The sequence below is a fragment of the Pteropus vampyrus genome, unplaced genomic scaffold, assembly GCF_000151845.1.
Source record: "Pteropus vampyrus isolate Shadow unplaced genomic scaffold, Pvam_2.0 Scaffold343, whole genome shotgun sequence".
NCBI classification, from domain to species: domain Eukaryota; kingdom Metazoa; phylum Chordata; class Mammalia; order Chiroptera; family Pteropodidae; genus Pteropus; species Pteropus vampyrus.
Window position 1 is genome coordinate 299,148 of NW_011889124.1, and position 23,698 is coordinate 322,845.

The window sequence follows — 23,698 nt, forward strand, 5'->3', positions numbered from 1 at the left end:
CTACGTGGCCAGACCTGAAGTCCTGTAGGGCAGCGGTCCCCAGCCTCTGTGGCACCAGGGACCGGTGCTCCTATGAGAATGTAACCCCTGAGGACCTGAGGCGGAGCGGAGGCGGTGATGCTGGCGCTGGGGAGCGGCTGCAGATACAGATGAAGCGTCACTCATTCGCCCGCCGCTCACCTCCTGCTGTGCAGCCCGGTTCCTAACAGGCCACTGACCAGTACCGGTCCCCGGCCCGGGGGATGGAGCCAGAGGGTGGGTGCTCAAGTCCTGGGCCCAGCAGTCACCGCCACGTGGCCTGGCTACTCCCTGGCTCTGTCCACAGCTCTGTCCTCAGTAGAGACAGCAGCGGTTTTAAGGCACCGCCTTGGGGTCGTGGGTGGGGGGCGAGGAAATGAGCCAGCAGCAGCCCCTTCTCAGTGCAGCCGGCAGGCGCAGGACCTGCTCGGCGAGCGTTCGCCACGGCTCTCTTTATTTCCCACGGCTCCCGCTCGCCCTTCCTGTTGGCTCACCACTCGCGCCGACCTTGGACCCTTTCTCCTCCGCGCTGCCACACTGTGGCCACGGGCCACCCCCATGGGGTACCCCCACGAGCCCTGCTCCGTGTGCTCTCAGTGCTGTGCCGGAATCCTGGCGACACCCACGCTACCTCTCAGCCCATAGCCACCTCCAGCTCCCTGTCGCCTGCAGAGTGAGGCATGGGGCATCTGCCAGTCCTCCTTGGCCTCGTTCATCTGTGCCTCAGTGACCACGGGCACAGACCATTGCTGTGCGGGCAGCGTGGGTGTTGGAGAGCAGGAAACAGCCAGGTACGCTGACCTGGGAGCTCCCTGAGGCCCGCCTTTGGGAATAAGGCCAGGACCTACCTTCAGGTCCTGTCGCCAGCAATATTTCTTTGACTGGAGCTTAATAAAAATCACTGGCAAAGGCTAGGCAGTGGAACTGATTTATTTAGAGACTTTAAAGCTGTGTGTGAGGCCTGGCTGTGACCAGGAACAATGCTGAGCAGGCGTGAACCCAACCAGCCCTGCCCCCTCCTCTAGCCAGGCCAGGCTCAGCTCTGGAGTGGCCCAGAATGCCGGGTGACGGTCATGGACAGCACTTTGTGGGCTAGACACCCTGATGTCGCTTTGCCAAGCTGGCCCTTCCCAGCCACCCCCTCAGTGCTGGCCTGGCAGAGCTCCCCAGGCCGCAGCGAGGGCCTCTGATGAGGGCCCGGGCGAGCTGTTGGAGCAGATTGTGCTGTGGCTTTTCAGAGGATTAAAGTTAATTAAAGAGCTCGTTCTTGCTTTCATTTCCTTGTATCTGCCAGCTATTTACATGCTAATGCAGGCCCTGCCACTGAGAAGGAGACGTGTCAGCTCTAGGAGTCCTGCCCTGCGAGGGAGCAGTGGGAAAATGAGATGAGCCCTGTTTTATGTATTTATATTGCGTCCCTCCGGATAGTGCGGGTGCGCGATTCAAATGCATTTGAAAGTCAGTGGCACAGTCTTTTTAAAAATATTTTCTGCACTGTCTATATGGCTGACTTGAGTTTTCTCCATTAAGGCCACATCTTACACTGCATGATTGAATGCATTATGCATGGTAATATATTTGCATAAGCAATTTTATAAATAAAGAGAGCACAGAAAGTAGGAACCAAACTTTCTAAGTAAATGGCTGTCTTTTTCGGAAGGCCTGTCTTCTTTGGTGAAGGGAGCTTGGCCTCAGCGGGTCAGCTGGTGGCTGCCCTGTGGTCTTACCACCACTGTCTGGAGGAAGAGGCGTGCGGTGCAGAGGGGACTTAAGCAGCGTTCACGGCGGGTGCGGGGCGGGAGGTGCTCCAGTGGCCCGGAGGCTTCGGTTTCGGGTGGCGTGTGTGCGTGCGTGTGTGTGTCTCCTGCTCGGTAGTGGAGACCATCCCCACAGCTGTTCTCGGGGACTGTTTTCCTGACCTGCTGCTGTGGGCGCGCGGGTGTCCCCGGGGAGCTTTGGTGGCAGATTGGTGGAGGAGCGTTAGTTTCTCCTTTCTCCTGCACCATGCCTGCCGCAGGCCACCTTGGTGATAGACGGCACCTTTGCAATCTGGAAATAATACTGTTTTCGATGGATCCTCCCTTCCTCAGGCAGGGAGGGTCGAGTGACCCGTCGGTGAATTAGACGCCTTCGCGCCTTTCCTCATCTGCTGTCATTCGTGTGTGCTGAGCGTCGCCGGTAAGCCAGGAGCAGTGCTGGGCACCTGAGTAATTACTAAACCAGCCTCTCAGGGCGGCGTCTCTCAGTGCCCAACACCGCGGCGGTGCTGATTACTCGCCGAAAGCGTGATTTCAAGGAGCAGCTTGTGTTCAGGAGGATGGAGGAGGCATATTTTCCCGGCTTCCTTTTGCTAAACACAACAGCTAGAAACCATGGACGCTATGTATAAAACAGACATGAAGGACGCAGAGAGGAGGCTGGGGACCTTGGGACCCAAGGAACAACCCAGGTGAGTTTTCCATCTTATCGCAGACTCCACGCCGAGGAGGGCGGCAGCCCAGAAATGCCACAGGGTGCAGTCAGAGAGCCCGAAGGAAAGCCAGCACCCTCCAGCCAGAGGGCTGGGGACGCAGGCACTAGCCAGACGGAACGCCTCAGGCAGAACTGGGAGTGCCGGACTGAAGCAGAAATGTGACCCGTGAGGCAGTAGAGTGGAGGGGACAGAAGACAGAACGAGTGGGCTGGGAGATGGAAAAGGAGAAATAGCCCGATCTGAGCAACGGAGAAAGACGCTGAAAGAAAAACGGCAGAGCCCGCAGGACCCGTGGACGGCGCCGCTGCAGGTGTCATCGGACGCCTGGGGGAGGGGGGCTGGGCTGGGAGCACCCCCAGAGACCGTTGGTGGCTAGTTCATCCCTGTCCTTGGGACCAGTCCCTTCAGGTTTTCTATTTCTTCTGGAGTCAGTTTTGGGAGTGTGCGTGTGTCTAGGAAGTTGTTCGTTTCGCTTAGGGCATTTGATTTGGGCACGTGCTTGTTGACGGTATGCCCTTTTAACGCTTTTATTTAGGTGACGTCAGTAGTACTGTCCCCTTTTTATTCTTGACTTCGTTAATCTGAAACTTCTCTCACTTTTCCTGGGTCAGTCTAGGTTAACCGTTTATCAGTTTTATTGATCTTTTCAAAGAACCAACTTTTGGCTCATTTGATTTTCTTTATTGTTTTTCTGCTTTTATTTAATTTATTTCTGCTCTGATCTTTACCGTTTTCTTCCTGCTTGCTTTGGGTCAGCTGATGTTCAAGAGAGATGCAAAAGCAATTCAGTGGAAGAAGGAGCATCTTTCTAGTAAATGGTACCGGAGCAGTTAGACATCCAGAGACAAAAAAAAGTGAACCTCGATCTAAACCTCTCACTTTATACAAAAACTAACTGAAAATTATTCACAAACTTAAATGCAGAACATAAGAGTATAAAACACTTTTCCAAAAATAAAAGAAAATCTTCAGGATCTAGGCAAAGAGTTCTTAGATGTGACATTAAAAGTGTGATCTGTGAAAGGAAAACTTGACAAATTGGACTTTAAAAATGAAAATCCTTTGCTCTGAGAAAGATCCTGGTAAGAGGTGAACAGACAAGGTGCAGACTGAGAGTCACTGTAGGCCATGTCTCCGACAGACTTACCTGGAATACGCAAGGGACTCTGGGCACTCGTCAGTGAAAAGTCTTAATTAGAAAATGAGCAAAAGATATGTCCGGAGAGCACACGTGGGAAGGGACGCCAGCGGCATGAGCCAGTAGGGAGGGACAGCGCAGACCCCCGAGAGGTGTCGCTGCGAAAATGGTGCCAGCACTCAGTGCTGCTGAGGACGCGGAGAAGGTGACCCTGTGACCCAGAAGGTGGCTACGTGGCCCTACGCTCTGGGTGCTCATCCCAAAGAAAGAAAACTTACGTCCACACACGTCTGCACAAGACTGTCTCGCGGCTTTCTGTGTGGGAGGGGAGAGGACCCCGTGCCCTCTGGCGGAGGCCGCTGAACGGTGCTGCCGTTCGGCTGGAACAAGTTGGACCGGCCGACCTTTTCCCACCAGCTCCTCCGGCCGCCACGTCTCCTTCCCCATCAGCTGTACCCAGGCGCTCGTACCCTCGGAAGGCTGGCACAGGCTGTGGGCTCACCTGCAGACCTTCCGTCCCCTACTGAGCCCGGAGCCCTTGGGGAGTGGCCGCAGTACTGGGAGGGAAGCAGGGACTGCCTGTCCTCACTGGGCCTCATGCTTGGCGTCTGCAGACTGGTGGGCAGGCCGGGCTGAGGTGTCCTGGGGTGCCTTGTAATCCCTGACACACACACAGCATGTAATCCCTGACAGACACACGGCGCCTTTTCTGTCTTGGGTTATAATACTGTATATTTTGGAGTATTTGGAAACTGCCAAAACGTATGAAGAGGACGTTTAAAAGACCTTGATGGCTTCATCCAAAGACAGCGCTATCATGTTTTTACATGGCCTTCACGTCTGCCTTCTTCCCTCTTCTCCATCCATCCATCCATCCATCCATCCATCCATCCATCCATCATTTATCCATCATCCATCCATCCACCCCCCATTCACCCAACCATCCATCACCTATCTATCCATACATACATCCACCCATTCATCCATTGGTCCATCTGTCTGTCCGTCCATCAGTTACTGGCTGACAGCCTGGTGTGCCAGGTCTCGTGGGACCGGCCACGTTCCCATACCTGTTCCAAGTGTTGGGCGGAGAGACATGAACGGGACAGACAAGACCTGGGCAGCTGAGGACGTTTGCGGAACGACTGAATGAAATTGGTTGCGTAGGGTGTGAGCTCTTTGGTGTCCTGCCACCTTGCAGTGGCATCAGAAAGGTGTACCCGGCGCAACGTGTGTGAGCATGTGGCTGTAGCCTAGTGGACCGGTTTGCCCGTGGGAGCCCAGGTGTGGCGGAGGGGGTGAGATCTGTGGGCCCACGTGCACACGAGGTGGCATCACAAGGTGGGAGGCAGGGCTCAGACAGTCCTCCAACCCACAGCCCAGTCTGTGTCTTTCCTGTGAGGTGCCTTCACGCACACAGCCATCCATGCCGTCCCCACTGCTAGAGCACCTGTCCCTCCTGGTGTGCAGCTGGGGTGCGCCCCAGCTCCGCGGCGAGCTCAGATGCCGTGCCCCTGCCAAGGCCCCCGGCCTGCACTGGGCTCTTCCCTGCATTCTTTTTTTTGTCATGATCACGTGTCCCAACCCCAAGCCTGAAGTCTTGGCGAACAAGATGCTCCCCCGCCGTGACCCCCGTCCAGAGGCGGCCTGGGACGCGGCGCAGCCACGGCTTCCCTGTGGCCTCGTCGAAGTCGCTGCCTGGTCGGGTGGTCACGGCGCCTGGAGTCCTCTCTGGTGCTTGGCCTCTGAGTTGAGGACGGATCCTCTAAATCAGGGAGAGCCACTTCGTGGAGACGCGGAGTTCGGGCACCTCAGTGCACGGTGAGGGCTGGGGGTCGCCGGTGCAGTCTGCGTTCAGCAGGTCCTTCAGCCGAGAGCGGGCCTGGGGCCGGCGTGTATGGTGTGCCTCTCTTGGAGTGCCCGTCCCTGCCTGTCGTCAGCTCTCGCCTGTCACTGTCGATGCCCTCGGGCGAGTCACATAGCTCAGTAAGCCATTTCCTCGTCTGGAACGTGAGTGCCAGCTTCTGCCTTGTGGCTGGTTCTGGAGACTGAGTGACTGAACGCTTGAGTCACTCATTTTCTGGCTGAACAGCTGTCTGTCTGTTGAGCTCCAGGCTGGGCGGGCTGGCGGGTGGTAGCTGCGGGGGCAACCAGGCGAGCCAGTGCAAAGCCTACCCCTTGGCGAGGACTCGTGGGTACCTGCCACCTGTGGCTTCGCTTCCGTGAAGAAAGCCACCGAGATTTGGCAGCATCACGGTTTAAACTGTAGCCACCCAGTCCGTCTGTCTCATTTCTGTTTTGCAGGTAGGGAAACTGAGGCTAGACAGGAAGGGGCCCCTCTGACTGGCGGAGCTGGCTTGTCCCTACGTCACCAACTTTTCTCCTGTGTCTGTCCAATAAATCGTGCTTCACACAGAGCCAGGCCACCAGCGGTCACTCTCAGCCTGTGGTCCCCCAGGGGACCTGAGGGGGTAGTCATGCCTCCCCGGCGGCCACAGCCCTGCCCCTTCCTGCCGTGCGCATCGCCCCGGAACGCCAGCTCCCCGAGGCGGCGCCCGGGCCGGGGCCGGGGCGCGCAGTCCAGCGCACACAGCTGCAGCGGGGCTTGCGAGAGAGCGGGCAGCAAGCTGAGTGGGATCGCTCTGGGTGTTCTCGATCGATTCCCTCTCCTCCTGCGATAGGTGCTACAGGGCTCTTCTCGGGAGGTGGGCATTGCAAGAACACGGCTTGCTGGTGAGAGTACAGAGCAGCATCCCCGACCCTCCCTGGCTAAGAGTCGGTGGTAGAGGGGCGGGCGGGGGGCATGACACAAGCAGGCAGGCGGTGCCTGGGCCTCCGGTGACTCACAGCTGTGCCCAGCGGGGCGGCCGGCCGTTCTTTGCACCTGGCGCCTGGTGTGGGTTGAGGGCAGGTGAACGAAATGGAGCCCGGCCCTTCTCTGCGAGGGCTGCCTCGGCCTCCTGCTGCTCCAGGGCAGGACGCCCCACGGATCAGAGCCTGCGCAAGCTGCCTTGCAGGTCAGGTGGCCTTGTCCCCTTGCGGGCTGCTCTCAGCCTGGTAACCTAGTAGAAATGAGTTCGGTGAACAGCAGACTAGCTGTGTTCGTCATAAGATCACCTGTAACGAGGCTGACGGAAAGGCAGGGAATGAAAAATGCAGAGCGGCAGAGGAGGAGGTACCCAGTATCGACGGGGGAGCCGGGAGGACAGCCAGCGCGGCGGTCACGGACGCGGGGAGCGGGAGGCCCCGAGAAAGCCGCGAAGGGCGGAGCCCTTGTGCTGTGGGCATTTGCACTGGGCCCAGCGGCCGTACACCCCGCTCACCTGTGAGGATAGCCGTGTTCAGACATGGCAGCGGGCGCTGACAACAAGCCAGCTCATTAGGGAAGGTGAAAAACCCGTTGCCCTCAGTGTCCCCTCATGGGCGATGTCAGATCTGCTTTGGAAGCGTCCTCAAGCACAGGTTCCTCGCGGGACCTCGTGGGACAGGTGTGTCAGCAGGAGCGAGTGGGCCCACGCAGGCGCCGTGCACTCACAGGAAGGCCAGGCGAGAAAGGCATTTGGCGACACTGCGGAGTTACGATACGGAACTCAGAAGAATTGCGTTCTGTTAGAATTATCCTGAGTCGCTCATCTCAGTTGAACTGGCCTTGGTATCCAGTTAACTGGAGTTAATGAGTTTTGACTGCCCCGAAAACTTTTGTCATGAGAGCCTTCTCCCTCAAACCCGCACTGAACGGCGTCATCAGGGTCGTGCCGCGTCCGTCTGGATGTGGAAGGTGGGTGGGCGGCTGCCGTGAGCCCCTCGCTCTGCCGTTGTCACTGTCTGCATCCCCCTCCTGGGGCGGCTTGCAGACACAGGACTGTGTCCTGGCCACCGCCTCCACTGAGCGCGTTGGTTCCACTTGCTCCCGGGGTGTCCCTAGGGGCATTTTCGGGGGAACCGTCTGGAAGCGCCCAGGCCTGTGGAGTGAGTCTTCTCAGGAGGAAGGTCTGGGCTCTCGGCGGGCAGTGACAGTCCTTTCCCAGAGCTCACGTCGGCCCGGAGCAAGGTTTCACCTCTCCCGCTCTGTCATCTCACTCATCGTCACCCCACTCCCACACTGGGCTCGTCTCCATGCTCAGACCCTCCCGGGCTCCCATGTGGAGCTGGAACCCTCTGTCACCTGCTGCCCTCCCACACGCGTCCCATGCAGCGAGTCCGCCTGGACCCGCAGAGTCGGCGCGTTGGTCTGCGTGCGTTTCTGACGAGCGTAGCTGTGCTTCTGAAAGCACAGACTGTCTTTCGTAAGAAATACTTTTCCCAGCTCTTCCTTGGAGTTTGAAAAACATCTGTGAAACATGCTCTGACCCCAGAGCAACTGAGTCACGATCAAGTTGACCCATCTGTGCCACCCCCTCGGAGACGGATGGCTGGGGCACCCCAGCACCCCGCTCCCTTGCCTCCTCGGCTGCTGCTCCCCGCGCCCCGAGACTGCCACCCTGATTCACGCACCACATTGCAGCGGCCCCTGTTTCTGCACTGCGCATGGGTGGAGTCATCCCGTGAGTGTGTAATGTTCTGTATTTGGTCCCTTTGCTGTGTATATCTGTTTGTTCCGCGAGTTCCACGCATTATGCTTTTTCCATCTTCTGTCCTTGGAATCTGAGTTTCTTCATTTCGCGGTGACCGAACAACACTGCTCTGAGCATTCTTCGTCCCCGGGGCACACGTGCGTGAATGTCTGTGCTCGCACCTGGGAGTGCACGTGCCGACCACGGCGTGTAGCACGTGCTCATTTTCGTAGTTTTGCCAAGGCGGTGGCGACGGTTGGCACGCCCAGTGGCAGTGATGAGTGTTCCTGGAGCTCCAGCGCCTTGCTCACACCAGTAGTGGCCGTCACCAAAAGGCGTGCCGTCGCAGGCTGGGTGGGGTGTCACTATGTCTTCGGGTTGCGTTCCCAGAGTCGACGAGGGCGAACGCCTCTGGACGTGTTCGCCGGCCGTTTGGAGTTACACTTCGGCGAAGCCTCTCCAGGTCCACTGCCCATTTTTCTTTCTGATTTGTAAGATTTCTTTTATGTTCCATTGCTAGCGTTTTGTCAGGAATTATACTGCAGGTGTCGTCTGTCTGTGGCAGTTTTTCACTCTGTTTAACAGAAGTCCTTAGTTTCAGTGAGATCTAATTTATCCATTTTAAAATTCCTTTTTGGCTGTCATTCTGTGTGTCCTGTTTAAGGGCCCTGCCTCCACACCAGGGTCCCCGAGGTATGTTTCAGCATCACCTTCTTCATCCTTTTGCCTTTTCGCACTTGAGCTTACAATGCAGAGCTCTGTTGGATTGTGACGAGCTTCATTTTCCCCGCTGACGTGACGCCACTTACAGAAAAGACCACCTTCTCCCACTTCCTCAGTGCTGCTTATGTCATTAAAACCGAAGGTCGCTGGAGGTATCGGTCTGTTTCTGGACTCTTCTTTCAGTGGTCTGTTTCTCACTCTTCCTGCCACAGCCCACGGCCCTAATCACTGAGACGCTCATAAGCCTTGTCGGCCAGAGGAGCACGCCCCGTCTGCTTACAGAGCCGTGGCCGTCCACGACTGCATTTTCATGCCAAGTTTAGAGCTCAGCCATCATGTCCACCAGTAAACCCAGCGGGCTTTTCGTAGGGAATGCATTGGCTAAACATCTTTATGACATCAGACTTTCTCACCCATGTGCATGTCACACGTGCCCACGTTTCTAGGTCGCCCTTATTTGCTCTCACTGATATTTTATGACGTTTTCTAGGTAGGCATCTTGTGCAGTTTTTGTGATGATATTGTAAATGGTGTATTTCCCGAAGTTTCTCTTTCTGACTGGCCTGGCTGGTTGATGGGGACAGCTGGCCTTTACCAACTTTATTCCAGCAACATTGCTAAATTTGCCCATTTTCATAATTTCTTGTGAATTCTGTTGGGTTTTCTTTGTTCGGTGTGTCACCCACTAAGAATAGTTTTCAATTTCCCTTTGATCTTTATCCCTTGCCTTTCCCTGCCTTGCTCTGCTGCTCAGGGTCCCCAGCACTGTCATGCCGTGTGCTGACAGCTACCGTATTGCCCCCTCAATCTCAGAAGGAAAACTTAGGACATTTCTCTGTGTAGGGTCTTCAGCAGGTTAAAGAAGTTCGTTCCCTCCTTTTTTTTCTTTCACTAAGAGGGTTTTTGTTTGTTTGTTTTCTTGTTTAAATCATGAATAGATGTTGAGTTTTAACCAAATTTTTTTTGCATATATTGGGATGATCATGATTTTTTTTTTATTCTCTTAATGTGGAGATTTAAATTAATCGATTTTCAAATGTTAAACCAAACTTACATTTCAAGAATAAGCAGACTTGTCCATGGATTATTCTTTGTAAGCAATGCTTTATTTGGTTTGCTAATAAGTAGTTTAGGGATTTTGCATCTGTGTTTACAACAGATTTTGACAATTAGTTTTCATTTCTTATAATGTGCTTATCAGGTTTGATGTCATGGTTTTTCTGGCTTTATAAAACGAGTTAGGAAACTATCTTTTCTCTGTAATAGTTTGTGTACAGTCAGTGGTGTTTCTTCTTAAAGGTTTGGCGGAATTCACCAGTGAAAGCAATTGGGCCTAGAGTTTCATGTTGGGAAGATTTTAAATTGGGGCTTTGATTTATTTTTTGATAGCTTTGAAATGATTCAGATTTTCTTTCTTTTTGATTCAGTTTCAGTAAGCTTTTTTAAAACAGATTGTCCATTTTATATAAACTTTTAAATTAGTGAAGTTCAATTATATTTAAAAATATTTTTATGGGCTGTACTTATGTCTTCTTTTTTAATCTTTTTATTTATTCTCTCCCTTGATTTGTCTCATCAGTATTTTAATTTTGTTAGTCATTTGAATGAACCAACTTTTGGTATTGTTGATTCTGCACTGTATATTCTGTTTTCTTAAATTCTGTTTTTATATTTATTAGTTCCTTCTTCAACTTTAGTTGTTCTTGTTCTGACTTTTGGGTTATATCTGTAGATGATTGGTTTTTATCCTTTTTTTCTTAATGTATGCGTTTAAGGCTGTGAATTTAGATGCATGCCTTAGTTTTGATATGTTGTATTCTCCCATTCAAAATATTTATTGTGATTCCATTGTGGTTTTTATTTTGACCAATAGCTTATTCCCAAATACATTACTTAATTTTTAAACATTTTTGATTTTCTGTCTAATTTTTGATTTATGGCTTAATTTTGTTATGTTCAGAGACCATTCTGTGAATGCCATCAGTCCTTTGAAATTCGCTGAGACTTGCTTTACAACCCCGTAACAAGTCAGTTTTTGTAAATGGCACACACACACTTGAAATTATATGTATTCTGCAGTCGTTGGATGCAGTGTTGTCTAAATATATATGAGTTGTTAATCTCACTGTTCACGTTTTCTATATCTTTGGTGATATTTGTCTTTTTCTCTCAGATCCTGAGAGAGTTATATCGAAATTTCCCAGTTTGGTTGTGGGTTTGTCTATTTCTCCTTTTAATTTTGTCAATTATTGCAGTATATCTTCGAATACTATTTTATTAGGCCCATGTACATTGAAAATCGTCTTCCTGGTCCATTCAGCCTTTTATCATTATGCGGTATCCCTTATCTGTAACTCTCCTTTGTGCGATGTTGATATAGATAGATCAGCTCCCTTTTTTCAGCTTTCGTACCTGTCTTTTCATTTCATCTTGAAACTTTCATTTTTTTATTATAGATGTGTCTCATATAGAAGTTAGAGATAGATTTTGTATTTTTATTAAATCTGAAAATCTTTGTTTAGTTGAAATACCTAATTTAGTTACATTTAATGAAATTAATGACAGATTTGCATTTAAGTTAGCTGTCGTACTGTTTGCCTTCTGCTTGAGTTCTGTTTTCTTTCTTTTTATCCTCCCTTGTAGGATCAACCATTTCCCCCTCCTTATTGTCTTGCAGTTTTACTGTGTGCTTTTATGTAACTTTTTAGTATCTATTTTGGTGATTGTAACAGACTCTTTATCTTTCTTTCAGATGGTCGGGGCCTTAAACCCCTTGCACGATTTCCCTTTTACTCCCTGTGCAGGCCGTCAGTGTTAGGTGTGTCTGTCTGTCTGTCTGTCTCTGTCTCTCACACACACGCACGCAGATTGGAAAGATGTTCTTGTTACTGTTGTTTCGATACGTCATTCACATTTATGCATATTCGTTTATTGCTCTTCATTGCTCTTGTTACCAGCTGTATCATCTCTCAATGTCCATCCGGGTCACCTCTGCCTGCAGAATACCCTTTCGTATTTACTTTGGGGTGTGCCTCACGGTGAGGAATTATTTTAGCTTTTTTTTGGCATGAAAGGACATTTATTCGGATGTTTATTTTGAGGACCGTCTTGGGGGGCACAGGCCCAGGTCGGCAGCCGCCCGCCGCAGCCCTCGAGGTTCCTGCTGCCCTCTGACTTCCGCTGAGTCCCGCAAAGCGAGCTGGCGTCCCCACGTCGCGTTCACCCCACACCGCTCGTGGGGTTCGCTGTTTGTTTTGGGTAGGGTTATGCGCATGTTCTTTTCTTTCTAAAATTATTTTTTTTAATGAACGCACTTTGGGAACAGTGTTAGTTGACAGCGCTGGAGGAGATGGCGTGGAGCTCCCGTGTCTGGCCTCCCTGGACACCCTGTGGCAGGGTCGTGCGTTCACACAGTTTTGGGACCAGCGCTGACCGGAGTCACCAGCCAAGGCCCGCGGTCGCATTAAGGGTCACTGTTGCCCAGGTGTCTGGGCATTGACAGACGCAGAGTGCGTGCCTCGGCCGTTGCAGCATCTTGCGGGAATGCGTGCGTGACCACTCCGTGTCCTGGACGGGCTTGTGGAGGGTTGGTGCAGTCTCTTGCTAAACTATTTGGTGGAATTCACTAGTGAAACCCTCTGAGCCTGGTACTTTCTTTTTAGGCAGATTATTGATTATTAACTCAGTTTCTTTGATGGGTCTAGGCCTACTCGGATGTTATGTCCATGGGTTAGTAGCGAGGGCCCCTCTCACTTCTGATATTAGTGATTCCCCGCCTCCCCCATTAGCCTGCTAGAGGTTTATCAGTTTTGTCGATCTTGTCAAAGAACCGGGTTTTGGCTTTTTTGATCTCCCAGTTCTGGTTCCAGTGGGCTCGGAGGGCTCCCTTTGCATGGCTTCTGTTCTGGGATGTGTCCGGTGTGTGTAATGGCCGGGAGGTGGCCTGTCCCAGGCTTGTGCTATGGGGGCCTGAGCCGAGTGTGTGCCCTGCTGCCGCTGCTAAGCATCTCCTCCGTGTCAGCCGGGTCCTGTTGGCTGATGGTGCTGTTTGGTCCAGCTACACCCTTGCTGGATTTCTGCCCGCTGAGCCTGCCAGTCTGTGATGGGGCGCGGAAGTCTTCAGCTGCATGGGGGGGGGGGCGGGGGGAGGGACCTGTTTCTTCACGGTTCTAGCAGCTTCGGCTCACGTGCTTTGACCCTCTCTTGTCGGGGTTGTCGTGTCTTCCTGGGGTGTTGGCCCCTTTATCACTGTGTGGTGTCCCTCTTTATCGCTGACACCCACCTGGTCCTGAAGTCTGCTTTGCCTGGGATTTCCGAAGCCACCCCAGCTCTCTTCTGATTGACGTCAGTCAGCATGGCATCGGTTTCTCTGTCCCTTAACTTTTACATGTTTTTATGTTTAAAATTACTTACGGACAACATGTAATTGGATCTTGTTTTTTTAATTCACTTTGACAGTCTCTTTTAATAGGCGTTTTTAGGTCATTCACATTTAAAATGATTATTGACATAGTTTGTTTAGTATCTGTGATGTTTACTGCCCTTTTCTATTTGGGTACTTTTTCTTTCTTTTTTTAATCTTCCCTTCTCTTTCTGCTTATTTGGTTTTAATTGAGCATTTTGTATTATTTAATTGCTTTTTCTGTCGCATGAATTTTACTTCTTAAAAAAAACTTTTTTAATGATTGTCCTAGAGTTCACAGTACACATTTAAAACTAATCTAAGTCCCCTTCCAAATAACACTGTACATTTCGTGGGGAGCGGAGCACCCTCCAGGCCTCCCTCATGGCCCTTGAGCCGTCGCCGTGGTTCACCCACTGACCCCTGTAACCCTCCACCGCATCGTCGCGTTTCGCTCTGAGCACTGATGTTAGGTCAGTCATGAAAGTAACAGGTTCCGTTTTACCCTTTTTTCATTCCTTCTCTGAAGCTCCTTCCTTTATGCACAGCTGGCTTTCTGGCCTCTGTCACTTGGCTTCTCTCTGGAGAGCCCCTTTCACTGTCTCTTGTAGGGCAAAGGTACTGCCAACAAGTACAATTTTTTTTGGTCTATGGAAGTCTTTATTTGTCCTTTATCTTTGAAGAGAATTTCACTGGATGCAGAATTCCAGGTTGGTGGGTTTTCGCTTTTAACTCTGAAGTATTTTCCTCCATTCTCATCTCACTCGTGCGGGTCTGGGCCCTGTGGTCTCGCAACTGTCATTAGTTTGGGAAAATCTCAGCCATTATTACTTCCTGTATTTCCTCGTCCCGCCCTCACTTTACCTCTGCCGCTCTCGGAGTCGCCCCTCGCCCCCGAGATCGTCCCGCCGTCCTCGGACATCCCACGTGTGCTCCACTTTTCTCTCTACGTTTCAGTTTGGGCTGTTTCTGTCGACACATCACGGGCTTTGTCTTCTGTTCATTCCTTTGTCCCGTCTTTATCATTTTCGTTCTCATGCTGTTTGCGCGTGTTGTTTTATTACTGTTTCTAGGCCGGCTTGTTCGCTCATCGAGGGTCAGCTTTTCGGTTTTCCGATGTAAACACTGAATCTGCGTTTCCTTCTCAGCTCCTTTTTCTTGCATGGTGGCAGTCGTGCGCTTCGGCGTGCGGGTGCACGTGTGCACGGCGCGTCCTGGGGCGTGCGCGCCTGGTATGTGCAGGGTACGGGGGGTGTAGCTCGGCGTTTCTTATAGATGCCTTTTCGTTGAAGTAGAGCATTAACGGAAGGTCGAGGTGTTGTCACAGCGACCGCACTAGCTCCGGTGTGTGTCCTCATCGCGCAGCTCTGTGTCATCGCACTTCCTTTATGGTCTTTCAGTCAACCTATTGTTATTTGAAGTATGTTTTTAAATTCGTAAACGTATTGAGTTTTCTTAGTAATCTTTTTTGAATTGATTTCTCATCTAATCACCTTTTAGTTTAAGAATTCGTTCTGAATCGTATCTCATTTGAAATTTGTGGAGATGTGTTTTATGTTATGGAATTTGCTTCATTTTCCTGAGTGTTCTCTGTGTGCCGAAAAACAGTGTGTTACCCCAAGTTGTTTGGGAGTTTTCTGTAAATATCTTTTAGATAAATTAACAGTGCTATTTGGAATTTTCATTTTATTTAGTTGCTCGATCTATCAATTATTCTTAGAGACATATTAAAATCTTGCCGTTTTATCAGTATTTGCTTTCTGTTTTTTGTCTTCTTACACGTGTAAAACCCGTATGCCGTCCTCACTGAACCCTGTCCTGCCGCGTGACACGCACGTCGCCTGCGGTGGAACCCGCTGCCCTCGTCCTGTCTGACGGCTGCGGCTTCCCTGTCACTGCTTCTGCGCGATGCTCACTCTGAGTCTCCTGCAGCTGCTACTTATTTTTCTCTATGCAACATGATCATCCTCGTCTCGTTATTGGAACGTTTCGGTAATTTATGTTGTTTATTCTTTGGATTTATTTCATTTAATTTCTTCCATCTTACTTAATACTTTTTTATTAGTCTCATTTTTTGTTACTTCCTCCTCTGCTTGCCTCCTTTTGGAGTTATTGGAGCTTTTTCTCATGTTGTTGCTTTTTTCTCTCTTTTCTCTATTTTTCTTCTTTTAGTGGTTTCCGTGTGTGTGTCATGTAGTGGATGGGTAACGATGTCTTTAACCCCCTCCAGAGCCGTTTAAAGCTCCAGGGTTCCCTTAAATGCTTTTATTATATTTGAGTTCTATTTTTTTAATTTTTACTTTTCACTTGTACATTTTCAATAGATGACATATTCAGTGAATAATATAACACATGTGAGAAGACGGAAGGATCATCAAGAGTCTACAGGGAGAAGTACAGCTTCTGCTCTGCCCGCCGGCCGGATGCCCGGGGACAGCCAAGTTCCTCGTGTGTGCTTGCACAGACAGTGTGTATGTGGGCACACCTGTGTGTGCGCTTGTGTGACTTTAAAAAACGATTGGTGTCCTCTTCTTCACCTGATACTCTGTTAATTTTCTTTTATATCCTTGTAGGTATTTAAATACAAGTGACCTCGAACGGTGCAGGTGAGCTGCATGGGTCCACCTAAGGTCCGCGTCTGGACGAGACGCCCACACAGCTCAGACCCGTGCTGTTCGAGGTCACCTGTCTGGGTGTCGTCAAGCGTGCGAGGGGCTGTTCGGAGCCGGTGAGCCGTCCCACCCGCGTGACAGGCGTGCACGGTCTCGCGGCTGTGGTCGCTCACTCGGTCTCCCTGTTTCTCAGACCTTTGCTCCGTGCCCACGTCTTCGTGACGTGCCCTGTGCCCGTCCACCTGGAGAACCCGTGAGGCTGGCGAGCAGTCGACTTGCGCCTCCTGTCGGGCACCGTGAAGTTCGGCCCGCCGTCTCCCACTCACTGCCACAGCCACATCACGTCAGCCCCCGTCTGTGACAAGTGTGCTGGGTGGTAGGGTCCACCGTGCCCCCCCCCCCCACACTTTTGGAACCTCCGATGGCCTCTAAATGGGACAGCGGGTGTTTCTTCCCAGTTCTGGAAACCCACGCGCTGTTTCCTGGTCGCTGCCCCGCCCTTTCCCCGCTGGGCTTTTCCCGCAGTTTTGCCCACTTTCCCATCCTGCCTCGCGTGCCTCTCAGCCTTGCTGGCGGGGCCCAGAGAGCCAGGAGGCTGTGGCCGGAAATAAGTGACCAAGGTCTGTTCGAGGGTCTCGGGGTCCGCAGGTCAGGATTACGCTAGGTGACACCCAGCGTGTCCCCATGAGGGGGCAGCCTGGCCGGGACGCGGCTGTGGGGGACGACAGGTCTGCCCTCCAGGGACTCCGGACTGGGCAGCTCGTCCTGGCTCTGGGGTCGGGGCGATGTCGTCAGGTGTGGCATCTCACCTTCGGCCTCCGTCCCCAGGTCCCCTGTCGGAGCTTCTGACCCCGTGAGCCAGACGTCCTCGGCTGGCCTGCAGCCGCTGGCAGGTGTCTGCTTACAGCTCCCAGAGCTGCAGGAGGCGAGGCATGGAGGGCAGCGGCCCAGGAAGCCCTCGCAGCCTGGGGTTCCCGCCTCTTCAGGGTCCTGTGTCGCTGGCTTCTGTCTGTAACGTGGGGCTTTGGGTCAGGCGCGGCTCCCTGGCATCGGGGTAGGAAGGGGACAGGCTGGCAGCAGAGCGGCGGGAACAGAGCAGCATCTCCGTACCTTAAACGAAAAGGAAAGGGGAGGACCGTGGGGACGGAGGGGGCGGCGCCTGTGGGGCTGGGCCCTGGCACAGACGAGCGGCGAGGAGGGGCTGCGGGGACACTGCTGTGCAGCCCGAGTGGGCGCGGGCTCGAGCGGCTGGCGGGGACAGAATCAGGCCAGTGGCTGCGGTGGCGGAGGCTGGGAGGCAGGTGGCAGGATAAAGCGTTGGTGAGGGTGCCGCCTCGTTCTGGGGGCTGGGGTAGTAAGCCGGGCTCCTCCCTGGTGGCGTGTGTGCCGCCAGCACACGCGGTGGGACACTGGGCGGGCCTTTGTCACTCCGACGTGTCCCTTTCCCTGAGAAGTGGGTGCACAGGTCCCTGCGTGTCCCACCAGCCTCACCGGGACAGGGGCTTCCGAAGTGGGGGTGCGCCAGGCGGCAGGAGAGGCTGGCCTTTCCCTGTCCTTTCTGCTGCCTGTCCTGCCACCGTCCCAAGCAGGCGCGGTCGTCACGTGAGCAGGAGAAACTGTGAGAATGTTCACAGAACAGCAGTGGCAGCCACGGCCGCCAGTGCCCCTTGAGCTAAGCCTCATGAGCGCCCAGCTCCGGCTGAAGTGCTTCGCGTGCAGTACTGCATTTGAACTTCACAGTGACCCCGGGGCTTCTTTGCTCGCCCTGTGGCACAGTCGAGCACTCTGAGGCTCAGGGAGGCCAGTTGTTTTCCCTGCGGTCACACAGCTCATCCGTGAGAAGGCAGGGTTGGGGCAGGGCAGGAGGCACAGGCCCGGTGCTCAGCGACGTCCCCTTCGGGGGCTGAGCTCCCATCTGGGTGTTCCCTTCGTGGGCTCCACGCCGCCTCTAGGCGGTGGCCGTCCCTGCGCCAGGCCCTGGGTGCCGTGGCTGAGCGTCCGCGTCCTCGTCCGCGTCCTCGTCCGCGTCCGCGTCCTCGTGGCCATCCTGCTCTTCTGCCCTCTGTTTCTCCCACGCCAGGGCCCCAGGCTCGAAGTCGCGGGCTTTTCCTGAAGAAGGGCACCTGCCATCAGGCAGTGTCGTAAATATCCAGCCAGACGGCAGACCCGAGGGCTGGGTGTCCCCGAGTGTCGCAGTGGTGTGTGCAGAAGCACCCGTGGCCCAGGGAGCACCCCAGCCCCCCGTGTTCTTCTGCAGCCTCTGTGTGGGGTGCGCGTCTGTCTCCTCCCGTGGGACTCAGCGTGTCTCGGGCTGCACTTCAGAGCTCAGTGTCCATCACCTCACCTTGGAGGGCCAGCTGCTGCTGCTACTGCTGGTCTCTGCTGCTCTCTTGCGAGGGTGCACCAGGTGCTGGCTCAGGCCACTCTCTCCTGTCAGAGGGCCCTTCCCCAGCCGTGCCCCAGCAGAAAGCACACCCTTCCAGGAGCCCCTGGGACCCTCGGTCTTCCCCCGGGGACCTCTGGTGTCTGTACATCCTCTCCGGGACTCAGGAGGGTGCAGGCCTGGTCCTCCGGACCCCTGCTGGAGGCCCGCATCTCAGCTTTCCCCACCCCAGCCCAGCCCGCACGGGGTCCCTGCACACTCACACCCAGGTTTGGGCTAGGGAGGGAGTGGAGGACGGAAGGCGTGAAGCAGGTCCCAGGTGGCCGGAGGCCCCTGGCGGCCCTCGTGATGCCTTCAGCAGGGGCCGGTCACGGGGCTCTTCTGCCACTGCTGTCGGGGGCCTGTCAGGGCTGGGAGCAGCGGGAAGCCACCCATGAGCGGGAGTATGCAGGACTGGCCCGCGGAGGGTCATCACGCACAGGCGAGAAGCCCCACCTTTCCACGTCCCGCTTCTCGTGCCCTGCAGTCCTGGAACGCTGTCCTCCCCGTCCACAGCTTTGCCTCTTCACGCAGAGCTGCTGGACTTCCCTGGCCACAAAAGGGCCGACATCGGCCACGTGTGCAGAAAACCCCCGTCCCCGATAAAGAGCCTTTAAGGAGCGTAGGGCCCGACTCTGCCGCCACGCCCACCCTTCCGAGTCTCACGGCCCCCGCCGCAGCCTGGGCGCCTGTCCGCTCCGCCGAGAGTCGCCGGCACTTGCTCAAGTGGAAACGGAGCGAACTTTGCGCAGGTGGATTTAGCCGTTACAAAGGCGCTGTCCAGTCAGACCAGCACAGTCCCCGCTCTTGCACTGCTAATGACAAAACGGTTCCTCTGAAAGGCACAAACAACACACTTTGGACGTTAGGTTTTCCTCGCTGCCCCCCTGCTGCCCGGAGCTGTAGCAGGGGGAGTGCGTGTGTGTGGGCAGTGCGTGGAGATCTGCCGGCCGGTGACAGAGACAGTCGCTGCCTGCTTATGGCGGGAAACCCCGCCCTGGCCTCCCCTGGCCTCGCGCTCCAGTGGCGAGAACCGGAAACCAGCTGGGAGCCATGAAAGTCAGTAGGAAGATAGAGAACTTCAATAAAACCATGACGCTCGATAAACCTTCCGCGGAAACATTTTCACAGATACGTGACCAGTTCCCATTGGATCTATAACTTTAATTTCTCACTTATTGAATTGTTTTGTCATCGACTAATTAGAAGTCCACGCTGGGGGACGACTGAGCCTGAGGCTCGTGAGGGACGAAGCTTGGCGGTGAAGGGCCGACGGGCTCTCAGCGGTGAACGCGGGGGTCTTGCCATCCGCATCTCCCAGGCTCACCCTAGAAGGGAGGGTTTGGGCAGGGTGGGGACGGTATCAATGCTTGGAGCGGAGCAGCTGGGACAAGTCCCCCGGGGGCACAGACAGGCCTTGTGTCATGGCAGCACCAGCCTAGAGACTGCCGAGTGGAGGGGGACCTCAGCCCTACGGCTCAGGGGCGCCCGGGGTCTCCCGGCTCTGTGCGTTTCCCTCTGCGACAGTGCTGCTGCGGGCTGCCACCCACCCGGATGCCTGCCCTGGGCGGCCTGGAGCAAAGCTGGGCCGGGGCCCCAGGGGCGTCTGCTGGAGGGGGTGCGCCCGCAGATAACACACAGGGCTCTCTGTGACGCAGATGCGGTCGCTCTGTGGCCACGTGCCGGCCTCATCCATGGGGTAGTGCGCTGGCCGCTGCATCTGTAGGGGCACTGCTGTCACCACTGTTCTCTGAGATCAGCTGGTCACCACCTCGTTCATCAGGAAGCCGAGGCTCATGACGAGGCTGGCCCAGCGGGTCTCCCAGACACACCTCTCCCTCCTGGGCTGTGCTGGCTCCAGGGGAGGCTGTGCATGTTTGCCTGGACTGTGGCCGCAGGCTTCCCATGAGCTTGCTGAAGCCAGAGCCATCTTAGCAGGGATTGGGACCCCTCAAAGAGTGCTGGGTCTCGGCCCCATCAGGACACCTGCTGCCTGCATGCTACACAGATCTCCCCTTTCCGGAAGCTTGCTCTGAGTGTTCCCGGGCTTAAGGTCAGGAGTCACAGGAGGCAAGATGCTCAAACCACTTCCCAGCACCAACAGGTGTTTTCCTCAGCCAGTTTGATGAGACTCAGGAAGTCACTAACCCAGGATACTGGCTAGAGACCGGCCCAGCTTGGGGACACAGCAGACCACTGCAGCACAAGGCCTGGTGGCCAGGGCGCGTGCCGACATGCGGACGCCGCCCCTTCAGGCAGCGAGGTCCCAGCCAGGCTCGTTGGCCTGTCCGAGTCGAGGCTGCTGAGTGTTCAACGTGAACTCTGAGGAGCTGTCTGGGGAGCCCCCTGCCGCCGGACAGTCTGCTCCCCGAGCTCGATCCTGAGCCCGTTCTCCTGCCCTGCCTTCCATCACACGTGTCCCTCTAGTGCCAGGTCACCACCCATTTCCCACCTGGGCCTGACCACCTGCCCTCTGCCCACAGGAGCGGGACGGCATGCGCGCCATCCTGGGGTCCTACGACAGCGAGCTGACCCCAGCCGAGTACTCGCCCCAGCTCACCCGGCGCATGCGCGAGGCTGAGGACCTGGTGCAGAAGGTGCACGCCCACAGCTCGGAGATGGAGGTGAGTGCCCCCGGGAGCCTGCCGCATGCAGACCTGCCACCCGGGTGGAAGGGGCCACGGCACCGAGCGCCCCTCTTCAGCACGTTCGCCTCCATGTGCGACGATGGGGGTGCGCAGGGCAGGCTCCCTGTGACACCTCCAGTCGGCCCCGGCATTTTCCACACTGAGAAACGTCCCCCGTCCGTGCACGCCGCGTGCACTCCAAGCCGTCCATCGCCAGGCCGGTGGCCTGCCACGTCCAGTGCCACGTGTTCAGGCTTTGTGTGTCAGGTGTCGAGGGGCCGTCAGGGTCCTCAGAGCCCAGTGCTCAGCGTGCCACCCTCGTACCTCGCCTAGGCCTGCACATCTGGCCCCAGCCCTGGGGCTGGCAGCCCGGGTGCAGCCTTTCCGCCGATGCGTGTGGGTGCCACTCGGAAACTCAGGGGCATCTGATGGACACTGGGGTCCCCCGGTCCTCCTGGACATGAGTGCTGCTGGGCCTCCGGAAGCCTGCAAGCCCTCTGCTGGCTCCCTCCCCTCCACGCAGGCCACACTGCCCGGGCTCCTTGTTGGCCCCGCTTCTGCTTCCTGAAGTCCTCTGTCTTTGAGGCTGGGGTTACCCCAGGAACCCAGCCTCAGTGCTCGGGACCCTGGTCCTGCAGGCCCTCCCGGCAAAGACATCCCGTGCTGTGCGGATGGGGTGCCGAGGGGCACGCAAAGACATCCCATGCCGTGCGGATGGGGCGCCGAGGGGCACGCAAAGACATCCCGTGCCGTGCAGACGGGGTGCCGAGGGGCGCGCTCCTGCTCTCTCGGGTCGGTGGGACAGGGCCGTGCGTTGCTGATCGTCTGGTCCTTCCCCACACGCTCACCCATTCTGCACAATAGGCCCCCTGTACCTGCCACCAGAGCCCCACCCAGGCCGGAGCTGCTGTCTGGGGGGACCGAAGCATAGGGAGCTGGCAGCAGGCCTTCCCGGGCCGGCCAGCTGGTCACTGTCCCCTGGCCTTTCGGAGCGTCAGCAGGTGGCTGGAGAGAGGCTGAGGCCTCCAGGTGTGGGAAATGAGAAGTAGAGGTGGTGGCTGGATCCAGTCAGCCCCGGGTGTGGGCCCTAGACACTGCCCAGGTGTCCAGGGGCCTGGGGCCACCCCTGTGGCGAGCCGTGACCCCCCCCACCAGGTGGCAGCAAAGCCAGCGTCCTGCCCTTGGGCCTGCATGGGAGGGGGTCACAGGAAGGAGTGGGGCGGGCGGGGCTTCTCAGCTGCCTCTTCTGCTCCTCACAAGACCCCCCGCCTCCTTTCCAACCGTCTCTTGGAACCTGTGCTGGGAAAATGGTGTCATACTCCTCCTTCCCCCTTCCCCCACTCCTCCTCCTCTTCCTGCCCCCATGCTCCCCTCCCCCACACTCTTCTCGGCCCTCCTTCCTGCTCTGTCCTCTTCTCCATCTTCCCCCAGGTCATCTGCTGCCCTGATGGGTGCCAGGCATTGCTGTACACGGGCCCCATGCTTGGTGAGGCCTCCCCAGGTCCTGGGCACTCCCAGCCCAACGAGGAGTCAGTGGGAAAGGGGCAGCGCACGGCAAGGCTCAGTGCCGTTTGCCCAGGCCCAGGTGCTTGGCTGGGGAGAAGCTGCTTCCACAGGTGGGCTGGCCCATCTCATGGCGGGGCACAGGTGAGGATGAGGGGTCCTGGGAAGGCTAGGGTGGCAGTGCAGGCCCTGCCCTGTGCAGGGTTCCTACAACAGAAGGACCAACAAGGCCGGTCACGCACTGCCGCTGCTGGAGGCTGCATGTGGGTTAGGACAGAGAGTGGTTTGCGGAACTGTGTGGGGCTTTTAGCTTTTCGAGACCTTTGCTCTTGGTCACTTGCGGTGACGAACGTTATCCTCCCAGAGAGGTTGGGTCTCTCTTGGCTGGCACGCTGTCTACTCATGGCAGCTGGAACAACAGCAGCCTCATCCTTGGCCGGGACCAGGGGTCTCTCCCAGATGCGTGAAAACATCACAGAAGTGGCATGCACAGGGACACACGCAGCACAAGGCTCTTTGGTCTGTAGAGGGGCCTCTAAGTGTGGGTTTGGAGCAGGCGGGAAGAAGGGGCACAGGAAGCACCCACCTTGTCTCTGAGCATCACAGATGACGGGCATCAGCCGCATGAGACTCGGCTCCCCGGGCACACCCTGCGTTTGACGTCACCACCGTGCTCACGTGGGCTCTTGGGCTCCAGGAGCCCCTTGGGAAGTGCAGCTGTTAAAGGCCCGTGTCCCCGTGCACACCCACTCTCTTGCCCACAGCTGGGGCCTGGGAGAGGCATCGTGTGCTCCTTCTGCTCCGGGGCCACCTCGGGAGGAGGCTGAGTTAGGGAGAACGGGTGCCCCCGCTCCCCGCTCTCAGGCCACTTGCTCAAGGGCAGGGACTGTCTCCCTTTGGCACCCGAGGAGGCTGAGTCCCCAACGGAGGAGGGCGGAGTGGAGGTTGCTTTCTGACTCTGCCGCAGCACAATACCATCTCCCCACGTGTCCCTGGGACACCGGTTGTGTCAGCTGGGCAGGGGGCTGCACTCCAGGAGCTGCCCTGAACCCTTCTCTCCCAGGCCCTGGCGCTGCCCCGCCCACCAGGCCAGGGGCTGTGGCCTCAGCTGTACCTTCCCGTGCCAGGGGGCCCCTTAACGGGCAGGGAGGCCTCTGCCCAGACCAGTGGGCAGCCCTGGGAGGGGAACACAGCCGGCTGGGGTGTGGGCGCTCACAGCCTTGTGCA

At 55.6% G+C, this 23,698-nt stretch overlaps 1 protein-coding gene across 1 annotated transcript in view; it reads left to right on the forward strand.

The window, feature by feature from the left end:
- MAD1L1 (mitotic arrest deficient 1 like 1) overlaps positions 1-23,698 on the forward strand; it is a 249,882-nt gene that overhangs the window by 132,125 nt on the left and 94,059 nt on the right. Inside the window, exon 12 of the mRNA XM_011378518.2 lies at positions 20,825-20,965. Within this exon, the coding sequence (XP_011376820.1) occupies positions 20,825-20,965 (141 nt within the window). The remainder of the gene's footprint in view (positions 1-20,824; positions 20,966-23,698) is intronic.